This window comes from Ascaphus truei, chromosome 10 (assembly GCF_040206685.1).
Source record: "Ascaphus truei isolate aAscTru1 chromosome 10, aAscTru1.hap1, whole genome shotgun sequence".
NCBI lineage: Eukaryota > Metazoa > Chordata > Amphibia > Anura > Ascaphidae > Ascaphus > Ascaphus truei.
Genome location: NC_134492.1, coordinates 22,936,533 through 22,957,225, shown reverse-complemented (window position 1 = coordinate 22,957,225; position 20,693 = coordinate 22,936,533). Strand labels below are relative to the sequence as shown.

At 43.0% G+C, this 20,693-nt stretch overlaps 1 protein-coding gene across 4 annotated transcripts in view; it reads left to right on the top strand.

The window, feature by feature from the left end:
* B4GALT2 (beta-1,4-galactosyltransferase 2) overlaps nt 1–20,693 on the top strand; it is a 102,229-nt gene that overhangs the window by 12,244 nt on the left and 69,292 nt on the right. For all 4 annotated transcript variants that reach the window (XM_075616218.1, XM_075616219.1, XM_075616221.1 and 1 more), the window contains exon 2: nt 12,167–12,571. In XM_075616218.1, the coding sequence (XP_075472333.1) occupies nt 12,250–12,571 (322 nt within the window). In that variant the 5' untranslated portion in view covers nt 12,167–12,249. The remainder of the gene's footprint in view (nt 1–12,166; nt 12,572–20,693) is intronic.

Sequence of the window (20,693 nt, the reverse complement as noted above, 5' to 3'; positions counted from 1 at the left end):
GTGAGTGTCTATCATTTGGCTAAAGATTAATTGAAAGCAGATCTCACGGAAAATCTTATTGTTCATACATTTTGGTGGCATAAAAACCTGACCCGGGTTTACAGGGGCAGTTAAAACTAGCAGCTAAGTTTATTTATTATTTTGATAAATTCAGTGTAATTAGTTTCTTTAGAGAGATGTAATCACCCTTAAAGTACAGTAACTGTCCTACTTATATCTTGTTACAAATGAATATGATTCGCATTTTGTGGGGAACACAGACACCAAGCCTAACACCTACATATGTGTACTGTATTTGCCTGTATCTGACTAATGAGAGCACCATAATTACTTTGTAAACAAAAGAACTAAGCTAACTTCTGTTAATGAATATATAATGCCTTTCAGTAATCAGATCATTTGCGAAAGATCGTAAAACCACTTGTTTACCATGGAAATGTGAATCATGTAAATATCATTTAAAAATACTTCTACTTGTCCCTTTTATTTTTTGTTTTATTTTTTTTAAGGTGTCAATCCGCCACATTTATTTATGGGTGATTATTTAACGCCACTGTCCTTAGTTCACTTTCATCCTTCTGTAGGTGGCACTGCCGCTTTAAAACCCCCCTTTTTTTATCCATTGGAAAAAGATAATCCCTTTGGAAGTTAAATTGCAATTAAAAACAAAAAAAAATGTCTGCTGTATAACGCAGCCTTGATCACTGCAACTGGAATTAAAGGAGCTGTTTTTATTTTTTACATTTTTTAACATAGGATTGAAGCAGCGGGTCTCCGGAGCTGAACCCCATTAATTTCAGCTCCAGGGGGGCCCTGCTTCTGGAGATACATGCCTCCATAGGGGGTGCCTGTAGCAGCTCTCGCTGGGCTAGCTGGTGTTTAAAGCTTCCGCATCACATGGACCAATAGGAAGCCGACACGGAAGGCATTCCGTCTTCCTATTGGCCTGCAGAGCGCCGGAGCTTTGAAACTCCGCCATTACCGCGAACCCTGCAAGCCGAGCACAGGTACCGGCGCTCCCTACGGGAGTAAGTGTCTCCGGAAGCAGGGGGTAGGGGGGCTGAGCTGAAATGACTGGGGTTCAGCACCGGAGACATCTGCTTCAATCCAATTTAAAAAAAAAAGCTATAGATTGCTGCCTTAATGCTGCATTTCTACAGTAAGAATATACAGTATTCCTGTTGCATGTTAATCTTTACTAAAAGCACTAGGTGCTGTATATGATCCATGATATTTCCTACAGTGCTTTTAACAGTTGTGGTTGCCTGCTGTGCATACATTTATAATGAATATCCCATTCCAACTTGTTGGGACAGTAACATGTCCTGGTCTGGGGACAGCTTGGCTATTTAGGCTGTTGACCGACCATCTTATACTGCAGTCCTCACGGGCCACCAACAGGGTTTAAGGATATTCCTGCTCCAGCACAGGTGGCTCAGTCAATGGTTGAGCCACCTGGGCTGAAGCAGGGATATCCTTAAAACCTGACCTGTTGGTGGCCCTTGAGGACTGGAGTTGGCCACCCCTGCGATACTGGCTCTGCTTTTACACTCAGTGAGAAGGGAGAGGCAGAGAAAGGAAGCCAGCTCTCTATAAAGAGATCACTGAGTGACATTAATTAAGTTATACACTTCAAGACGGTTCTGACAATATCACCATGGCCTCATTTATCAAAATCATTTTTGGAGGGACAATCCACAGCTGCAACACTTCCAGCACTGAGGAGGTTAAAACTTTTCGTCTGGCTGCTTTGCAGTCTGCGCTGACGGCGATGTGGACTCTCGGTCGGCCGCATTTTACACCAATCAAGTCGGATTTCCATTCAGCCACTGCTTGCTGGGATGATTATCCACACAGGGCTGCAGTGATTTGAGTCGGCGTAGGTCTCACCGGGCGAGGGCGGGCAGATGCTGCAGGTGGATCCTGGAATTTCATATATATGGAAATGAAGACGGGTGAGCGTGGGACAGACACTGCCAGAGTCTATAGACAGGAAAGTCAATAGGTCTGGATACACTTCATTGGCAGAGGTGACGCTGTGGTGACGTAGCGTTGGTAACCTGTGTTGGCTGGGCAGGGCAATTTATTTAAGGTTGCTGCTTTCTCAAAGCCTTCTTGTATCCCTGTTATTCTATTGAGAGAGAAACCAGTCCTGGTGAACGTTCCAAACCTATCAGAGGTGGCCACGGTTATGGACCAGGGCAAACGGTGTTTAAAGAGGCAATCTGCCAAAGAAGACTGATGAGCTGGCCACTGACTTTAGCACTCACCGGATCAATGGTAAAATGACCACTGACCTCAAAGAATTGATATTATCACAAATATTCTGAGGAAGCAACCGGAAGTTGTGAAATGCATCGGGTGAAGCCTAATAGAAGATTGCAGACGCTAGCTTGAGTCACCGTGGAGATTCCGTGATGTAATTGGGCAGACAGGACCTAGACGCGAGGGAGCAGAGGAGTAGAGGAGAGAGACATCAGCCGACCCCCACCGGAAGCACCACATAACTCAGCGCTGAATGCTGTGGTTTGGAGCATAATACCAAGCTCTCAAAGATTTGGGAATTCGTGAGTTTGATTCCTACTGTTTTTCATCGATATCACTGTTTATACTCTCTCTTAATGCTTATATGGTGACTATTCCCAAAGAAAGAGAGCCAAGTTCTAGTGAGAAGTCACTACAAAGAGAGTGGAGATAGTGGTTTTTCTATCAAAATATATTTCTACATGCTTAAAACAAAGACACAGAAATTGTGAGGGCAAATGTAGGAGACGTGCATTAGAGACGTTTTTTTGTAATAAACATAGTACGGTCCTGTTTCTCTCTGCTTTCTCCCCCATTTATGTGGATCTGAGAGGTAACTGTGAACTCTTACTGAATCTCTAGCACCTTTAGGGAACATCATATTTCCATCATCCTGAGGCATCTTCTGTGAGTGTATATTCTTCAGTCACTGTTCCACTTTTGCCAAATTTCCCAAACGTACTACACCATTGGACTTTTTTGTCTCTTGTTCTATGTTATACCAACAATCCTACCTTGAAAAATGCTGGTCCAAGGAGAACCATCAGTTTCAAGTAATCTGCCGTCCTGGCAATTGTCTTTAGCACTGACTGGATCAATGGTAAAATGACCACTGATCTCAAGTAATTAATATTATAACAAACATTCTGACAGTTGTAAATATTAGCTTTTTTATCAAATACAGTACTGTATACTAGTGACATTTTTACATTTAGAACCTAAGTCTGTGTAACAAATGAGTCGTTTGGTTGCATCTTTTGATCAGAACATGATTCAAGCCGCCAACCTCGTCAAGATGTACTCCCTTTAGCAGGTACCTACACTCAATATATGCAATTTCTTATTGTCCTATGTACTAAAGCAGAGGTGGGGAACCTTTTTTTCTGCCAAGGGCCATTTGGATATTTATAACATCGTTCGCGGGCCATACAGACACAGACAGGCACACAGATCCCCCCCCTACCTCTGGTAGTGCGGGGACTACTGCGGGGGGAGTGCAGGGGAAGTACGGTGGCTGCTGGGGCTAGTACAGTGGCTGCTGGGGATCGTGTAGGGCTGCCGGCGCCTCACACCACCTCCTCCCGATCAGGCGCTCGGCGGCCATTTTTTTTTAAATTAGCGTGACCCCGGTTATAGCAGTTGCCTTAGCAGGGCCAGACCAAATGATTTCTGGGGCCTTATACGGCCCTCGGGCCTGACGTTCCCCACCCCTGGACTAAAGGCACTCACACTTCTTTTCCGGACTGTAACCCCTCTCCCTCTCTCACCTCCTCCACTTTACCCGCTGGTCAGTCTTACCAGCGGCGGGGTAGGTGCGGCATCTCCCGGCATTCTCCTGCATCTCCCTATGTAACTCCAGTGTCTCCCCCGGCAACTCCCGTGAAAAAGGCTGTGCGGCGTCAAACGTTGCCACGACAACGGGATGCTACGTCGCGTCAAGTTGTCATGGCAATGTGATGTCACGTAGTGTTCCGTTATGGCAACGCGGCATCACGGGAGTTACAGGGGGAGATGCAGGAGAATGCTAGGAGACGCCACACCACCCGGCCACCGGTAAAACTCGCCAGCGGGTAAAATGCACTCACCCCGGGCGATTGGGCCCTGCATATTTGTGATTTAGTGCAGTTAACAGCTGACCAAAGCCGGTAACTGCACTAAATGTCAATGTAAATTTCTATAGCCATATTTACCTTCAGGGAAATGTTGATGTGAAATAATTTTTGCAAGTCCTATAAAATAAGGGTCTTGTGACTTTTTTTTCTAGAAAATACTTTTGAACTGGCCCTACATCTTTTTGTTTCTTTGGAAAACCTACACAGATCTTTTAAATAATGAGCAGCTGCCAAAAATAGTGGTCCTTCGCTATTAATTAAGGTATTTTTGGTGAAGGAGGGTTTAGGACAAATAATTGTATATCAATATTTCACAAAGATAGAGAATTACTGCGATAGGTTATAATGTGACCAGGATACAAAAAAAAAGATAATTTGGACAACATAAAATCTGTATTTTTTTTCGCAGCCGAGTAAGACACACTTTACCTAATTACTGGAATTCATGACGTTGGAATAACTTTTAGAATGGTTCCAATTTTGATTCCAGTCTGTGCTCCTAGTGGACATGATGCATTTGACCTGTCTTATTCCTGGCTTCGTATCAAAGTCTTCCTGTTACCTTCATGATATAATAATATTCTCTGAGGCTCTGCTGTTTCCCCCACCCTGTTTCTGCACAGTCAAATCTTTCTTCATTATAAATCTGGAGGTAGAGAATATATTACAATTCTTTAGACTATATTAATATCTAAAGGTTTCCTGCGGTGTGTGTGTGTGTATATATTACATTTTAAATGACTTCCCTCTCTAATCATTATGCCCGCTGGCAAAACCAGAAAACAATGTTTTTGTACGTAATTCCTGTGAATATTGGTGCAAAGTGCATTAAAAAGTAGTGTTGTCGTGTTTGAACATTTCGACACAACGACACTCTTTGCTGGCACAGGGGAATGCAATGCAATTGTAATCCCAATGAATTGCTGCCACCCTGGAAAGGAAGGGGTTACACTTTTTTTCCCTTCTTTAAATGACAGAAACCTGTTCATGTTTTTTACCTTTCACTCATTCATGTTTGCCACCTCAGACTTGTGGACATAGAAAAGTGGCAGCTTGGGCACAGATGTAAATTCCTTATCGTGTGCATCACTCCTCCCTGAGATCTATTATTGCCCGATTAGGGCCGTAGCACCCGACCAGCAAAGAGCACAAGGTTGCAATATCCGCAGTGTTACAGTAGATCACAGCGTGTGTGGGTCTGGGTTGATCTCAGTACACGTGTTGGTGGTTATAATCGGGCCTGTGGATTTCAATGTGTTGAGACTGTATCAGCTTCTTAGCGTGAGTTGCTGCTATCAGAGGGCAGCAGTTAGAAATGGTGGCCATCTGTCACTCTTTCTGATTGGTTTGTCAGAAGTTTGCTGCTGGGGGTTATTTTTTTTCTTGTCATTCTGAGATGGACAACGTTTGGGGTACAATAGTGTTTACCTCCTGGGCCAAGGGATGGCCTGGTTTAACACTGTGGACAGAGCAAAAATTGATGAAAGCTGGACGCATGGATATAAATATTAAACATCTTTGCTAAGCCGCATATTAAAAATACTGACGTTTTGTTCCAGCATGGACCTTCATCAGATGGTCGCGAATTCTCAATTTTTACCCTCACAAATAATAAAAATAGGGCCCTGTGTCCCGTAAGTTGCGTGACGGTGCCGCAAATTCATCCACAGTCTCCAACCACGCCTCAGATACGCCATATTCGGCATTGCAGAAGTTTTGTGACACCAACACTGACCACGACGTGCCCAACTCATCCACGGCCACCAAGTCCACCACCATGACCCCAAATACGCCGGACCCAGTCAACCAGCAACAACAAAAACAATACCAAAAGCACAATTAATCATATATTCCCAATGCAGAGTAACCTAGTAAATAACTAAAACACCATTAACACCACAATAAAAAGACAAGGTTGAACCCCAAAACATAAATACCTAAGTGCTAACAGAAAAGAAAACATCTACACACAAAGGAGAACAATATACACATACTTATTTCCAATGTAAATAGTTCAAAAGAAGCATACATTCAGTATATTATACTCAAACAATTAATAGAAAAAAATTATAGTATGGATATGTATACACTCCAATGGGATAAAACTAGCACATCAACTGTAAACTACATCAACATTTTGAAAAGTATATATTCAGGAGTAATTAACGGCACGGTTAAAAAAAACACCCAAATGTAAGTTATCATTAAGGCCCCAGGGTGTTATTGTGTCTAACGTATAGATCCCGTAACACTACCGTTGTAAGAGGCGATTATCTCTATCCCCACTAGGTACAGTAATAGTGGAGGAAGCCAGTCAATGCCAATGATCCGTATAGCAGAAGGGTTGTGTTTAAACTTAACACAATGCTGTATAAGTCAAATCTTCTCCCTTAGTGATTTTAGATTTGTGCTCTGAAAAACGCCTCTTGAGAGGTCTGTTAGTCTTACTGATGTCAAATAAACCACGAGGGCATTTCAACGCATAAACGAACAACGGATGAATCACATGTAATGCGAGTGTGAATCTGAAAATATCTGCCAGTGTGTGGATGTGCAAGAGTATCTATCTGTGGCAAACTATTACACATTGCACATCCATGACATTTAAAACATCCACTTTCTAGGTTTGGAAAGAAAATGATCTGAAGCATATGTCAGTGAATCTGCGCTAATCATTCTTGGCGATATAGTAGGGCAATGCAAACACGGGGAATTCCCAAAAGGCATCGCCCAAAAACGGGGTCATGTCTCAGGATTCCCCAATGTTTATGCATAAGATGTTTCAAATGAGAACTAGCAGTAGAGAAGGTAGTGGTGAACACCAATCTGTTCCCCTTTGTTTTTATTACTCGATGATGGTTTTATCCTGATGCAAACGGGTCTACGAATGTTCCAGATGATGAGGACGATAACCCTTATTTTGGAAGCGGCACCACATCTCCCAATTTACTCTGGTCTTTGTTCCGGATCAGAAACTTTTCTTTCAAATCTCAGTAGCTGTGAGTAAGGTAAAGATGTGAGTAAATGAGATACATGTTGTGCATGCTCATGCAATAACCTATTACCATCAGTACTCTTACAAACTAAGGTGGTACTGTATGTACCCTCTGATCTTTAACAAATACTTCAACATCACAGATGCTAAACGGAACCTTATAGCAGTTGGTAAAGCATTCAAATGGTCAACAAAGGACACCAGCTGCTCAGAGCAATGCCAAAGAATAAATCATCAATGAACCGTAAATATAATTTGATATGTTGTTGAAAATAAGAACCCAAAATGTGCATAAATGCATATTCATTGATATAAAGGTTTGCATAAGCTGGGCGTAGGCTATTCCCCATGGCAGTTCTTTGGCTCTGTAAGTAGAACTGATTCTCAAATTTGAAGTAGTTCTTATATAGAACTACTTATAACAGGTTCATTAGAAAAGAAACTGGAGAGAAGTCATTGGGACTTTTTTCACAGAGGAGTCCTAGTTATATGTATACTCCCCCTGAAGGGGGATATTAGTATAAAGGAATGTTACCTCCATAGTGACAAGAATGTCATTGCCTGGGACAGAAGAACATTGAGCTAGCTTCGTCAACAAATCAGAAGTATCTTTTAACTTAGCAGGTATTTAAAAAATCTGATTTTGGGAGAAAGAAATCCACATACTGGGATAATGGTTGTGTAAAAAGGAATTTGTTTCTGCAGCAGGGGTAGCCAAATCCAGTCCTCCATTGTCACGAACAGGTCAGGTTATTAAGGATATCCCTGCTTGAGCACAGGTGGCTCGGTTGTTGACTGAGCCATGGATTAAGCCACCCTTAAACCTGACCGGATGGTGGCCCTTGAGGACTGGAGTTGGCTACCCCGGCTCTGCAATGATTGGCCGTCCCGGTGGATTTACAAGTGTCTTATGCACTTTAGCCAGTAAGTACAATGCTGGGCTAACTGGGTCTATAGCTGTATGTTTAGCAATCCACTTGGTCCAATACATACGTAATTGTGCCATCAACCTCCCTCTGGTAATCCCATGTGGGAGTGGCTGGTAGCAAGAAACATTCCCCTTTCATTAAATTTAAGCAATTAAAAATTCTTATCAATGTCTTTTTAATTTTTTTCAAATGTTAAAAAAACGTATTTCCGGGTGCATTCCGGGTCAGTGGCATGTATTTGTTATCTGCATGTGGAGAACAATCAGCCGCGTTCGCATCTCGTGCAAAAAAAAAAAACACATTTAAGATTTAACATGCGTTCAAAAGAAACAAATCAATCTGTAACTGGAAACGATTAGGTTTGAAGGTAGGAACAGATGTCAAAACAGAACATTCGTCACTTGATAATGGTATGTCAGTCAAGTTAAACGCAACAGTCACCTAGAACAGGTGTGGTCAACTCCGGACCTCAAGCCCCCCAACAGGTCAGGTTTTCAGGATATCCCTGCTTCAGCATAGGTGGCTCAATCAGAGGCTCAGTCTCCCCCCAACCCCACGTTTTTGATTTTTTTCTTATTTGTTTTTGGATTTTGTGTGCTCCGTCAATACTGTATTATTATGTTTTGTAATATTTAACCCTTTGGATGCCACATGACATAACCTCTTCCGTTCCCATCATCGGTGATGTCGTGATCGCGTAATCGCTCCGTGGAGCGGTCACATGATCGCAATGTCCCGGAAGGGGCTGTGACACACTGGTGCCGCTACCCCTCCAGCACTCACAGGGTTAAATAAGGTCAAAGCATAAATACATTAATAAAATTAGAGTAATGTGAACTGCTACATTAACCCCATGTGTGCTATAAAGTCCAGCAGAGCCTCACGGGCCCATTGGACAACCACACAGTTCAATGAATGTTCCTGCCTGCTTTCTGTCATTGGCTTTCCACGAGCATATCTCCTGCTTACAATTTATATGCAAAGTATGTTATTCCTAAACACTGCATTTCAAAGCTCTGTACATTAAGGCGCAAAAACCTAAATATGCACATATATAAGTGTAAAATTACATGCTGACTGCTCCACACAATGCCAGGCAATCAGTTCTGACAGATATGATTAAAGGGTTTTAATGCATCATTTTCTCAGAGTTAGAATTTGTAGCTGTTCTATTGGCTCGTGTCATTGTTACAGTGTTAGCAGCGGAGCCTGCACTGTGTTTTATTAATAGTTAGATGATCACTATGCAGATCTGTGGGAATGGCTTTTTCCGGGAAACCACCAGCAAGCTCTGATGACTTTGCCTATTTGGAATTTGATTATTATGATTTGGGTATTTGAAGGTGTCACAGGTTTTCAGACAAGTAAAATGTTACAGGTTTTGTGAGTAAGATTAGTAGCGTTTTCTGAGTGTTTTAATAAATCTAGTTACTGTAAGCGAATCTCTTGTGTTATCAAAGGCAAAATGTTGGTGCAAAATCATTTATTTTGTTACAACTCGCGCTGAAATATACCTGAGCCAGACAACGCCTATGTATTAATCTAAGGCTGCGTCTATAGAAGCACCGACAGCGCTCCTCCGCGCGGACGCTGAGGCTCGCCTGCTCAATCAGGAGCGATTGTATGGACTTGCAGGCGAGCCAGTGTGCGCGATTGGGAGGCGGGAGCACTGACGCCATGGGGCCAATAGCCTGCGAAGCGCTGATGTCAACGTCACAGCGCCGACATTGTGATGCTGCTTCGCTGTGATTGGTGGTTTTCAGCCGACAGCGCGCTCAGATACAATTTCTGATGTCGGCTGAAAATCCCTGCGCCTCAGCACGCCTGCGGACGCTCACGGGAGCCCCTCTCAAGACATCATTATTGAGGATGACGGGGCTCAGCGCGGAGCGTCCGCACGGCTCAGCGCTCTCGGTCCTTCTATGGACGCAGCCTAAGTTGTGCCAGGTATTTCTGAGTCTGCCTCCATCGAGCGGAAGGATTTAGGAGGCAAGTGGGAGGAGTTAGGGGCGGGGTTATATTGCACATTGGCGCCGGTCTATCCATTAAATAATGTGCGGCTTGCTTTTCTTTTCGTGATGGTTTTCTGCGTTGGTTTTCTGCGTTGGTTTTCTGCGTTGGTTTTCTCTTAACGGTGGTGTCTTGTTTTTTTTAACGCAGAATACGAACGCAGCATCCGCTAAATTGTAACATGTTAGAAACGACGCTCAGAAATGTTATGTTTTGGGCGGAAAAAAAATGCCTATTTATTGGCGCGCCTGCATCAGCACACAAGGCACCTCTTAATACACAGAGTCCTCAGTATTGAGGGGGTCAGCAACACATTAGAAATCTTTTCCTGTGTTCTTTTTATACAGTTTTTCTGATGCAGTCAATAGTCAAACAGCCAAAGTTAGGGAATACATATCGGACGCGCATAGGATTTCACGGGAAACTGACCATAACAAATGCAGTCCATTTTTATAGAATAATTGTCACGGGAACATTCTCCCTTTGGGTCTGATCGGATTTTTGTGCTGAGAAGTTGCTATTTTTCTTAACTGCTTGGCTGCGAAGGAGGCCAGGGACTTTTCGCTTTGTGTTGCAGTGAGGGGGATATGTGCTATATCCATATGCAATAGGATGACCACCCAGTGCATGGCGTAGTAGACCCCCCTCCAGCAATGAAGAGGTTCAACAGTTTTGTAGTGCTGGAATGATTAGATGATAGTATGTATGTAGCATATAATAGTGCCTCTGCACTCTGCGTTACAGGGGTACAACGGCAGTTTCTTGTATTTATTATAGCTAGTACTGAACTAGTAAACCTATGATCCAGTTATCATCTGATCCTTCCTGTGTATTATAATAGTTATTACGTTGTTGCGATGGGTGATTCATCACATTAGACATTACAATATAGGATGTTGCCTTTGGGTATCAGAGTGAATATGAAAAAAGGTTACTTTTGTAATATGTATAATAATTATGTTTGGCCCGTGGTGATTCAGTGGGATTGTGTAACTATAGCATTCGGAAAAACGTCATCTTCCCTGGCTTCTGTTACAGCTATGTGAGATACGGAGATAGGAACAGAGACACGCATGTTTTATTACACGTACCTGTGCTGCAATGATTCATTATCGTGTCTGTTACAGGCTCTGTATTAATGCTGTTTTATGAGTTTGACCTACAAAACATTCATACGTTTGAATTATGCAGAATTACTTTGAACAATTTGTTCTCCAAAAGTTGGCGATTTTAGCACAAAAGTAATTTTATTTGGGTGGGTTCCATAAAACTCTGGGGAGAATCCTTTGGGTGACAGTCTAATATCTCTGAGATGAAGGAGCTGTGGGAGGTTGGCAGTGTAGAGAGGTACTAAGCATCTTGCTTTAAAAATGCAGGGGGATTTATCAGTGTCTCCCAGGAACAAAATCTTATTGGTCGCAATATTCTGTGATAAATATGGAGATTTTTTTCTTGACCATGGAAACCTTGATAAATAACCCCCATAATGCCTGTTTTAAAGATGTGTGTGTGTGTGTGTGTGTGTGTGTGTGTGTGTGTGTGTGTGTGTGTGTGTGTGTGTGTGTGTGTGTGTGTGTGTGTGTGTGTGTGTGTGTGTGTGTGTGTGTGTGTGTGTGTGTGTGTGTGTGTGTGTAGATAGTGCAGAATAAATGAGTTCTTCAGTATTAGGTGATAACTTTTTTATTTGGACTAACAATTTATGTCATAGGACAAGCTTTCGAGAGTTCTCCTCTCTTCCTCAGGTCGGCAATATTGTCCGATGACATAAATTGTTAGTCCAACTAAAAAAGGTATCACCTAATACTGAAGAACTCATTTATTCTGCACTATCGCAACTGGACTAATACGGCTATTTCCGTTACATATATATATTATATTATTATGCAGTAGCTGATCATGTTCACCTCTCTAATTCTCCCAGTACTATACCCCAAGGCATGCTTAAAATAGTTGCGTGGGATGTATTTACATATTTACATCCTGTAAATTTGCTCAAGGTAAACAAGTTTATAGGAAAATATTGTATTCTTCCTGTGTATTGATGCAGCTCATTCAGGAAGGTTAGGCTGATGACTCTCGTTGCTTCCCCTCTATAGGACTTGCAACTTCTCCAGTCAGTGCTGGACTCCCACCCCTCAGGGGCACATGGTGTCCCGCCTGCCTATCCCCTGCCCAGAAGATGACCAGACTGATGTTGGGAGTGACCCTAGAGAGGATCTGTAAGGCTGTCCTCCTGCTCTGCCTGGTACACTTTGTCATCATCATGATCCTCTACTTTGATGTCTACGCTCAACACTTGGACTTTTTCAACCGCTTCAATACTAGGAACTCCTCCCGGGCGCACCCTTACTACAACTTCACACGGCCTAATGGCACTGCCCACAGCTACGCTGCTGCCACATCTGCGGCGGAACCCTCTACACCCAGTGCCAAGCTGGAACACAATCAGACAGTCACAGAGAGACCAATATTACCCTGCCCAGATGCACCTCCGGGTCTAGGTAAGCTTATCACGACCTGTTGTTATACATTATCCCGTTGTAGGGCCCATCAACTACTTTTCCAAATGGGCCGGATCTGAATGAAAATGTGTAAGTGAAAGTGCCACAGTATTATTTAATGTAATATTGATAGAGTATTATTACTCTATTACTCTATGTAGTAGAGTACAATATAATACTAACATTTTGTGAGCATTGATAACCTCTCTAGCATATACAATTGCCTTGGTTTAAACAAGAGTTTCAGTGTAAACAAATATAATTTAGCTGTCTGACCAACTGCAAAGGTATTAGCCGGAGCAGACAGTATTAGGGCCACACCAAAGCCCTTTGTTGACTGAATTTGGCCCGTGGGCCACAAGTTGAAGAGGTTTGCTTCAGAATCCAAGGGGGTTGAAATTACGGGAATTAGTGTCCGTTACGGACTCAGGCTAAAATTCAACAGTTCTGAAGAAAGTGCCAGATTGAATTATCTAGGAAAATTCAGAGTGGTCTTTTTTTGAGAGTGAAATGACCATGGAACATTTCAGATACTTTTTTTTTTTTTTTTTTTTGCTAATATCCAGAGGTGGAAAAATTAGCTCGTAATAAAATGCACACGATTGTACCGTTTGTTCTGTAGATGGTGATTTTAGTTAAAGCAGAATTGGTAATGCCATTGTTTTTGAGGCGCTTCACACCAGTGTGCGTATATTAGGGTTTTTTTGGCTTGTCATTACGGGCGCTGTCTTGGATTTAGAGCTCCACTAATGATGGTCAACGGAGAATTATTTTCCTCCGTCAAGAGATCTGAACCGCCAGAGCTCACTTACAGAAGAGTTCTTTGTCCTCTTTCCATGCCGAGGAAACTTGTTAACAACCTAGATTGACTTTGCCTAATGGAAAATAATAAAATGGAAGCACTTGAGACAGAAAACCATTTTCTGGTACCCTTTCATATAACATTTATTGGCCGATTCTATATCGGTAGAAGCAGCCAATGTGGACAAAGTCAATGGGTAAATCATCCGGAAACAGCACGATCGGTCGCTTCGGCTGATATAGAATAACACCCATGGGCCGCGCTTATAGTGCTGGCGACAGCGACGCGACCGATGACGTCGCTGTCGCCATTGCGAAAGTTGCATTTCACATTGAGGCGACGTCGCTGGCTACAAGGCCAGTGATGTCAGAAAGGGGGGAAGGCAGAGGCACGGAGAAGCTCCTGATTGGCCGAAAGGGGAGACCGTCACCGAAAAAATCAAATATCAGTGACTACTAGATTTTTGGTAGCACTGTCGCTCCGTCACTTTGTCGCCGTCGCCGTCACCGGCACTATAAGCGCAGCCGTAGGCCAATATTTATTAAGCGATGTGCTATTCCATAAGACTCCCTCCAGTGACAGAAGACCCCTTAAGGCCCATTCAAGTAAACGGGATGTATGGTGGCTTCTGATGTATGTATTTATTTCTATATCGCCATTCATGTACGTGACATAATAGGATTACGCGCTTCATACATAAAAGTAACCATTAGGAGAAGGAGTCCCTGCCCCGAAGAGCTTACAATCTACGTGTCAGGAAGTGTCCATTGCACAGCTTAGTAAATATGGCCCTTTGTCATTTGATATACCACTAATGGTATGGTTTCTAAGGAAATGCTAAACCCAAAGGGAGGCTTCATGTCAGTAAGGAGTGTGTTACTGCTACGATAATACCAGACACGCCTTCATGTCAGTAAGGAGTGTGTTACTGCTACGATAATACCAGACACGCCTTCATGTCAGTAAGGAGTGTGTTACTGCTACGATAATACCAGACACGCCTTCAAGTCAGTAAGGAGTGTGTTACTGCTACGATAATACCAGACACGCCTTCATGTCAGTAAGGAGTGTGTTACTGCTACGATAATACCAGACACGCATTCATGTCAGTAAGGCTAAGGCCCCGGTCTCTCCGCTGTAACGCGTGCCCGCGCTTTTGGCGGCGCGTTCAGCCGATTCCCCGTTCTACAGCTCACTGCAGGAGGAGAGACCAGGGGGGGGGCGTGGCGGAGGAGTGACGGGGGCGCGGCCATGACGTCACCCGGCAGGTTCGCCCTCATTGGCTGAACCGCCGGGGGGCGTGCCTAATCGCTCGACGCGAGTCCTGCTCTCAATTCTATTGAGAGCAGGAGTAGCTCTCGCGCGAGCGCTGCGGCCCCCCCTCGCAGGGGGCCCGGCGCCATTGCGGGGAGGGCTCTCGTGCGCGCGGACGCTGTAGTAGGCAGCGGGGGCAAGGCCTAAGGAGTGTGTTACTGCTACGATAATACCAGACACGCCTTCATGTCAGTAAGGAGTTTGTTACTGCTACGATAATACCAGACACGCCTTCATGTCAGTAAGGAGTGTGTTACTGCTACAATAATACCAGACACGCCTTCATGTCAGTAAGGAGTTTGTTACTGCTACGATAATACCAGACACGCCTTCATGTCAGTAAGGAGTGTGTTACTGCTACGATAATACCAGACAGCCATTTCCCAAATGTTCCTTCCAGTGAAAACATTTTTTTTCTTTCCTTGTGCAAAAGGAATACAGAGGAGTGTATAGCATGTTTTATTTGGGTATCGGGTGGAATGGGAAAAGGTTACTTTTATAATGCGTAGAATATTGGATTTTGGCCAGTTGTGATTCATTGGTATTGTGTAAATAAAGTAATCGTTATAATGTCATCTTCACTGAATATCTTCCTCTTTACATCTGTTAGACAGCTACATATACAATTGTCTGTATTATTACACATATAATCTTTTCATGCCCATCCTGCAGCAAAGCAATTCACTATCCTGTTGATTTGCATTACTGTATCAGTCTTAAAAATGCAACATTGTTCATAATTGTGATTTTTATTTTTGACATTTTTATATACTGTAGCACAATGTGTGGCTCAAATATGTCCAAACTGTTCTCCACATCTCCGCCCTTCCCAATGTGTCTTCCCTTTTACAATCCCAGGGACCTGCAGAGATGTTCTCTTGCCTTGAACTGGGGTCTCTCCCTTCACTGCCACTGAAAAGCTGCTATTCCTTCTCTGGTGTGGCCATAGAATAAACGCGGTGCTCCAATACCCGTCTCTCTGTTTAAATGAATGTGCCGCTCCATCTATCCAACTGGGAAAACCACTCCAGTCTAATCAGCTTCCTCAGAAAGACATTAAAGCAGGGGTGCTGAATGCCGGTCCTCATGACCCCCCCCCAACAGGTCAGGTTTTGAGGATGTCCCTGCTTCAGCACAGGTGGCTCAATCAGTGCCTCAGTCGAAGGCAGGGACCGATTGAGCCACCCGTGCTGAAGCAGGGACCGATTGAGCCACCCGTGCTGAAGCAGGGACCGATTGAGCTACCCGTGCTGAAGCAGGGACCGATTGAGCCACCTGTGCTGAAGTTGAAATATCCTCAAAACCTGACTTGTTGGGGGGTCTTGGGAACTAGAGTTGAGCACCACTGCCTCAAAGTAACACGTTTTCTTATTGGCATCCTGATCAACATGACTATGTTTCCCCTTTCCCCTAACTTCAACCCTAGCCGCTACTTACAGTATGCAATTATGAAGCCATCGTTACTCAAACAATGGATAAAACAAAAACAACGATTCGGCTCTGGTTTTGAGAGGTAATAAGATTAAAGGTCCATATCGCCACAAGACATCAGATAAAGAATGTTAAAAAAAAAACCACCCAAAGCTTTTGGTGACTGGAAATGTTTAATATGAATTAAAAATACTAACACTCGATTTTTATTTAAGAAATGTGTCGGTCAGATAGGGTTGCCGGGTGTTCAGTTTTGAACTGGACTGTCCTGTATTTGGACACTCTGTCCAGTAAAAAAATGAGAGGTAATACTGAACATGTACGTGTCCGATATTACCTCTCTGGAAATAGTGACCTGACCGGCGTGGGGGGGGGGGGGGGGGCAAGCGATTTTCCCGAGCAGGGCTGTTGCTAGCGGGCTGGGTAGCTTGAGGGTGGGACCAAGGAGAGTAAACAGCATGGAGCGGAGAGAGGTGAGGTGTGTGTGTATTTCAAGCGTGTCGCACCTTTCACAATGGTGTCCAGTATTTTTGGAGAAGCCACCTGGCAACCCTATAGTCAGAGGATGTGTGGATAAGAATACAAAAGAGGCTATTTAAATGTACTGTGTGATTATATTGGGTCCCCACACTCTCACTCACAAGGAAGTAACATAATCCAGAGACACTGCTGAAAAGCTTTACTGCTCCACTGCTTCCCGGCATGGTTATTGAACAGCTGGACCTAGAGATTAGCCTCTTAAATGTGTACTTTTCCTCTGAAAGCATCCTTGAAACCCCCAAATAAGAGTAGTTCTACAGTGTAACACATATCTCCACACACACCTCTGCTTGGGCAGGGATGGCATTAATATCAGACAGGGCCCAACAGCATCCAAAGCACAGCCAGCGTACAATATGCAGGGTGGTAATCAGCGGAAGCGCCAATGCTGTTTAATGCATTAATTGCTATCATTACAGCTGCTCTGCGGCTGCAAGACAGCCCCTTCCCCCTCAGAGCTGGTGCTGGATTAAAGTGGGTTGTGCCAATGGCAGATGTTGAATAGGATGTGTGTGTGTGTGTGTGTGTGTGTGTGTTTGTTTGTGTGCATGTGTAGTGATGGAGAACTAAATTAAGGTCTGGGAAACATCCTCTGCTATTGTGTAGCCTTGATCTGGTCCGCTGCAGTCCACTGCCCTTCTTACTTGTAGAGAATGAATGTTTGTTCACATTCCACCCGAGTCTATTCCTCGTCCAGCTTCAACGCATGTTCCTGGTTCCTTCCCCCCCCCCCCCCACTGCAATATACCGCCCTCCTGTGTATTATTTATACCAGAGGTGGCCAACTCCAGTCCTGAAGGGCCACCAACAGGTCAGGTTTTAAGGATATCCCTGCTTCAGCACGGTTGGCTTAGTCATTGACTGAGTCACCTGTGCTAAAGCAGGTATATCCTTAAAACCTGACCTGTTGGTGGCTCTTCAGGTCTGGAGTTGCCACCCCTGAATTATACCTTGGCTGTATGTGATGGTGTCTATCACATCCTCCCCTCTTTTGTTCCAGTGTCTCCATATTTAGATCCTTTTGGTATTTGCTGAGTAGGAATATTTTGGAATGGTTTTCCAGCAGATATGGCAATGTTTGGGGATAAGTACAAGGGAACCTTAGAGATAAAAGTAGACATTGTATAGGGTTTGACGCTAAGGTCTTCAAGAAACAAGGAAATTAGACCATGGCCCAGATTTACTAAAGGGTGCCAAGCTTTACCATGCCATAACTTTAGTCAATCTGGTCAAGTGGAGATGTTTGTATACAGACAGGTTCTTTAATTATTACATTTGTTATTAGTTTGCAACCCAAACATTTTATTAAGTTGCATCATTGGGCCTTTATAACTGTGAAGACCCTCCTTAGTAATGTGAGCAGATCTAGACAAGCAGGTCTCTACAGTCTTCTCTGGGCATCCATATTCCATGCAACCGAGCCTATCATTGTGATATCACACGTGTTCAGAGAGAGGTCAGGTCATAATTTACACTTACAGGAGACAGTGGGAAGTGGACCACTAATGCTATGTGTATTCTCTGCAGGGCTTCGCACACCTTGACTATAATGGAAACGAGGTGCAGCTGTTGGGTAGGGTAGTTATATGAACAGATGAACCAGCACACTCAAAGTAAAAAAAAGAATTAATGATGATTTGTTAGCAAGATCAACGTTTCCGTCCCCAACAGGACCTTTTTTCAAGATATATTATATATATAGTTCAAATTGAACTAGGCGCTCTCAGGTAACTTTGAAAAGATAAAGTGATTTATTTAATACAAGATTGATGCATCACTTCATCTTCTCAAAGTCAGCTGAGAGTTTGTTCTGATTGACTCATCTATATACTCTTGCACCTATGTAAGTGGTTACACTGTTTAGTGAGTGCTGGCTGCTCTAAATATGTGATATATACAGTATATATACACTGTGTATAGTTGTTGTATGGCTTATCAGGCACACAGAGAGGAACAAGCTGAAGGGTATCTTTACAACCAAAGCTAGGGAGTAACGTCTTTATTAACTGCTTGGGTGATACAGGGAGACTTTATAATGTAGGTGTCCGGAATCCATCACACTTCATAGAGGAGGGGCGGGCGGCCTCTGCCTTATGTGGGAATGTTTAGAGTGAAGAGAGAAGCAGAAGAAGAACTATTTCATTTCACCAAATCTTTGAGAAAGGACAAAGAGTGAACATTATCTGTCTACAGAAATATTTAAATGAAATAGAAGACGATGGGGAGGGGGGGAATTCTGCTTCAGAAGCCATCTGCTCATTTCCACTTCAAAGCGCTCAACCTCCCGTTCACCGGCTGCTCAAATTTGTCTCATTTGAAAGACCACTGATATCTGAATACTCCCAGCATGGAGGAATGAGAGCAACTAGACCTGTGTGTTTGTGCGAAGTCTGGGCTTCTGGCACTGCTGTCCAGGGCATGCGTAACAGTGCTGAAGTATGACCTTCCATCAGGGTTCCTCAACTGGTGGCCTGGGAAGGTCCTTGATGTGAACTTGGGTCCTTTGGTCTCTGCTCCTGCTAATTTCATACCAGTTGCTTAAGCAGCTAAGTGTACTTTTTCACACTGAAACTCCCTTGTAAGTTAATGTAATGTCAGTATTTAGGGGGCAGATGTTATCAATGCTGGCAAAATGTTGAACTATTGAAAATGTTAAGTCTTTACATGTATCTAAAATGACATTACAATAAGCTTGTTGCTCGTCTCCTAATTGTTTTCTGAACTGGCCACTTTAGAGAACTAATTGAAGAGCCCTGTATTACGTTGTTTAATAAAAAAAATCTTTACTCTTAAAAGAGGATTTCCAAGAATTGAATACTTGAGATTTTTGTGCTTCCGACTCCTCGGAGGAGGAGAAAACCATCTTGGATTTGTGATGTCATTTTTGCCAATAGGCTGCAGCATATGAAGATTCCTCACTAATTCCTATGACATCTGCTTTTCGGAAACGGCACAAAGTAGTTCTCTTCTTCAGATGAATGGGGGAACAAGATGTGTTTGAATGAAGCTGTGTGCAAATGAATGAGTTCTGCAGTCTCTCTGATGCATTCTCTTATCACGAATGGAATTGCAAAGGGCCCCCAGACCTCCCAGGAGAAAGCATCCAATAACTGATTTATATATTATATGTCATTTCTTGTAAGTTTACATCTATACCATTGCACTGTTCTGCAGTGACTATTTTAAAAGCGGTATTACAGGCTAACTTTAAAGATCGAGGTTCTATGATAACAATGCCCCAGCTACAAAACGAACACCAGGACTAGATGGGTGAATTTTTTTTTGCCAAAAGTATAATTTGCAGTGAAAACGGCGCATTTTTCAAATATTCACAAATTTGTTGGAGATTGAAAAAAAGCCGTCACTCGGTTTAAAAATAAAATAAAAATGAGAACATTTGTGAATATTGGAAAATACGTAAAAAACTGAAAAATTAAAAAAAATAATAACAGGGAAAAAATAGAAACATATTCGCAAATTTAATTTTGACACATTCACTCACCGCTAACCAGCACCTCCCTGTCTCTCTATTCCTTCAATAGCTTTTTACCCAGCAGTTTTGATTCTTTGCAACTTTCCTGTGCATCTCCTTTCCACAATTCTATAATGCCGGGCTTGGTAAGGTGTGAGAAATGGTGGCATATTGATTAATTCTGAGCAATAGCAGAATTCCCTTTTTGAAACTCCAACAGCGTCCACATTAACAGCAAGCTAACAAGCTCCCCATAATTATCACTAACATTCATCAGTACTGTTATTTCAGTGGGTTCCAAACAGATGAATCACCGGAGCTGCATGATTAAGTTACTCACTCCGTACTATGAACAGCAGTTTTAATCTACAAGAGAAGCATACAGTTGCCTAGACTGTAAATTCCTTTGAGCATCTTTAACCATCTATTTTGTTTATATTTGTTGCTGTGGGATTGGAGCACGCTGTGAGATGTTGCAGCGGTTCTCGTTATATTCAGTGCAGTTATTTATTCCTAAAGTAAAAAAATAAAAAATAATTAAAAAAATAAGATTCACAGCTGAC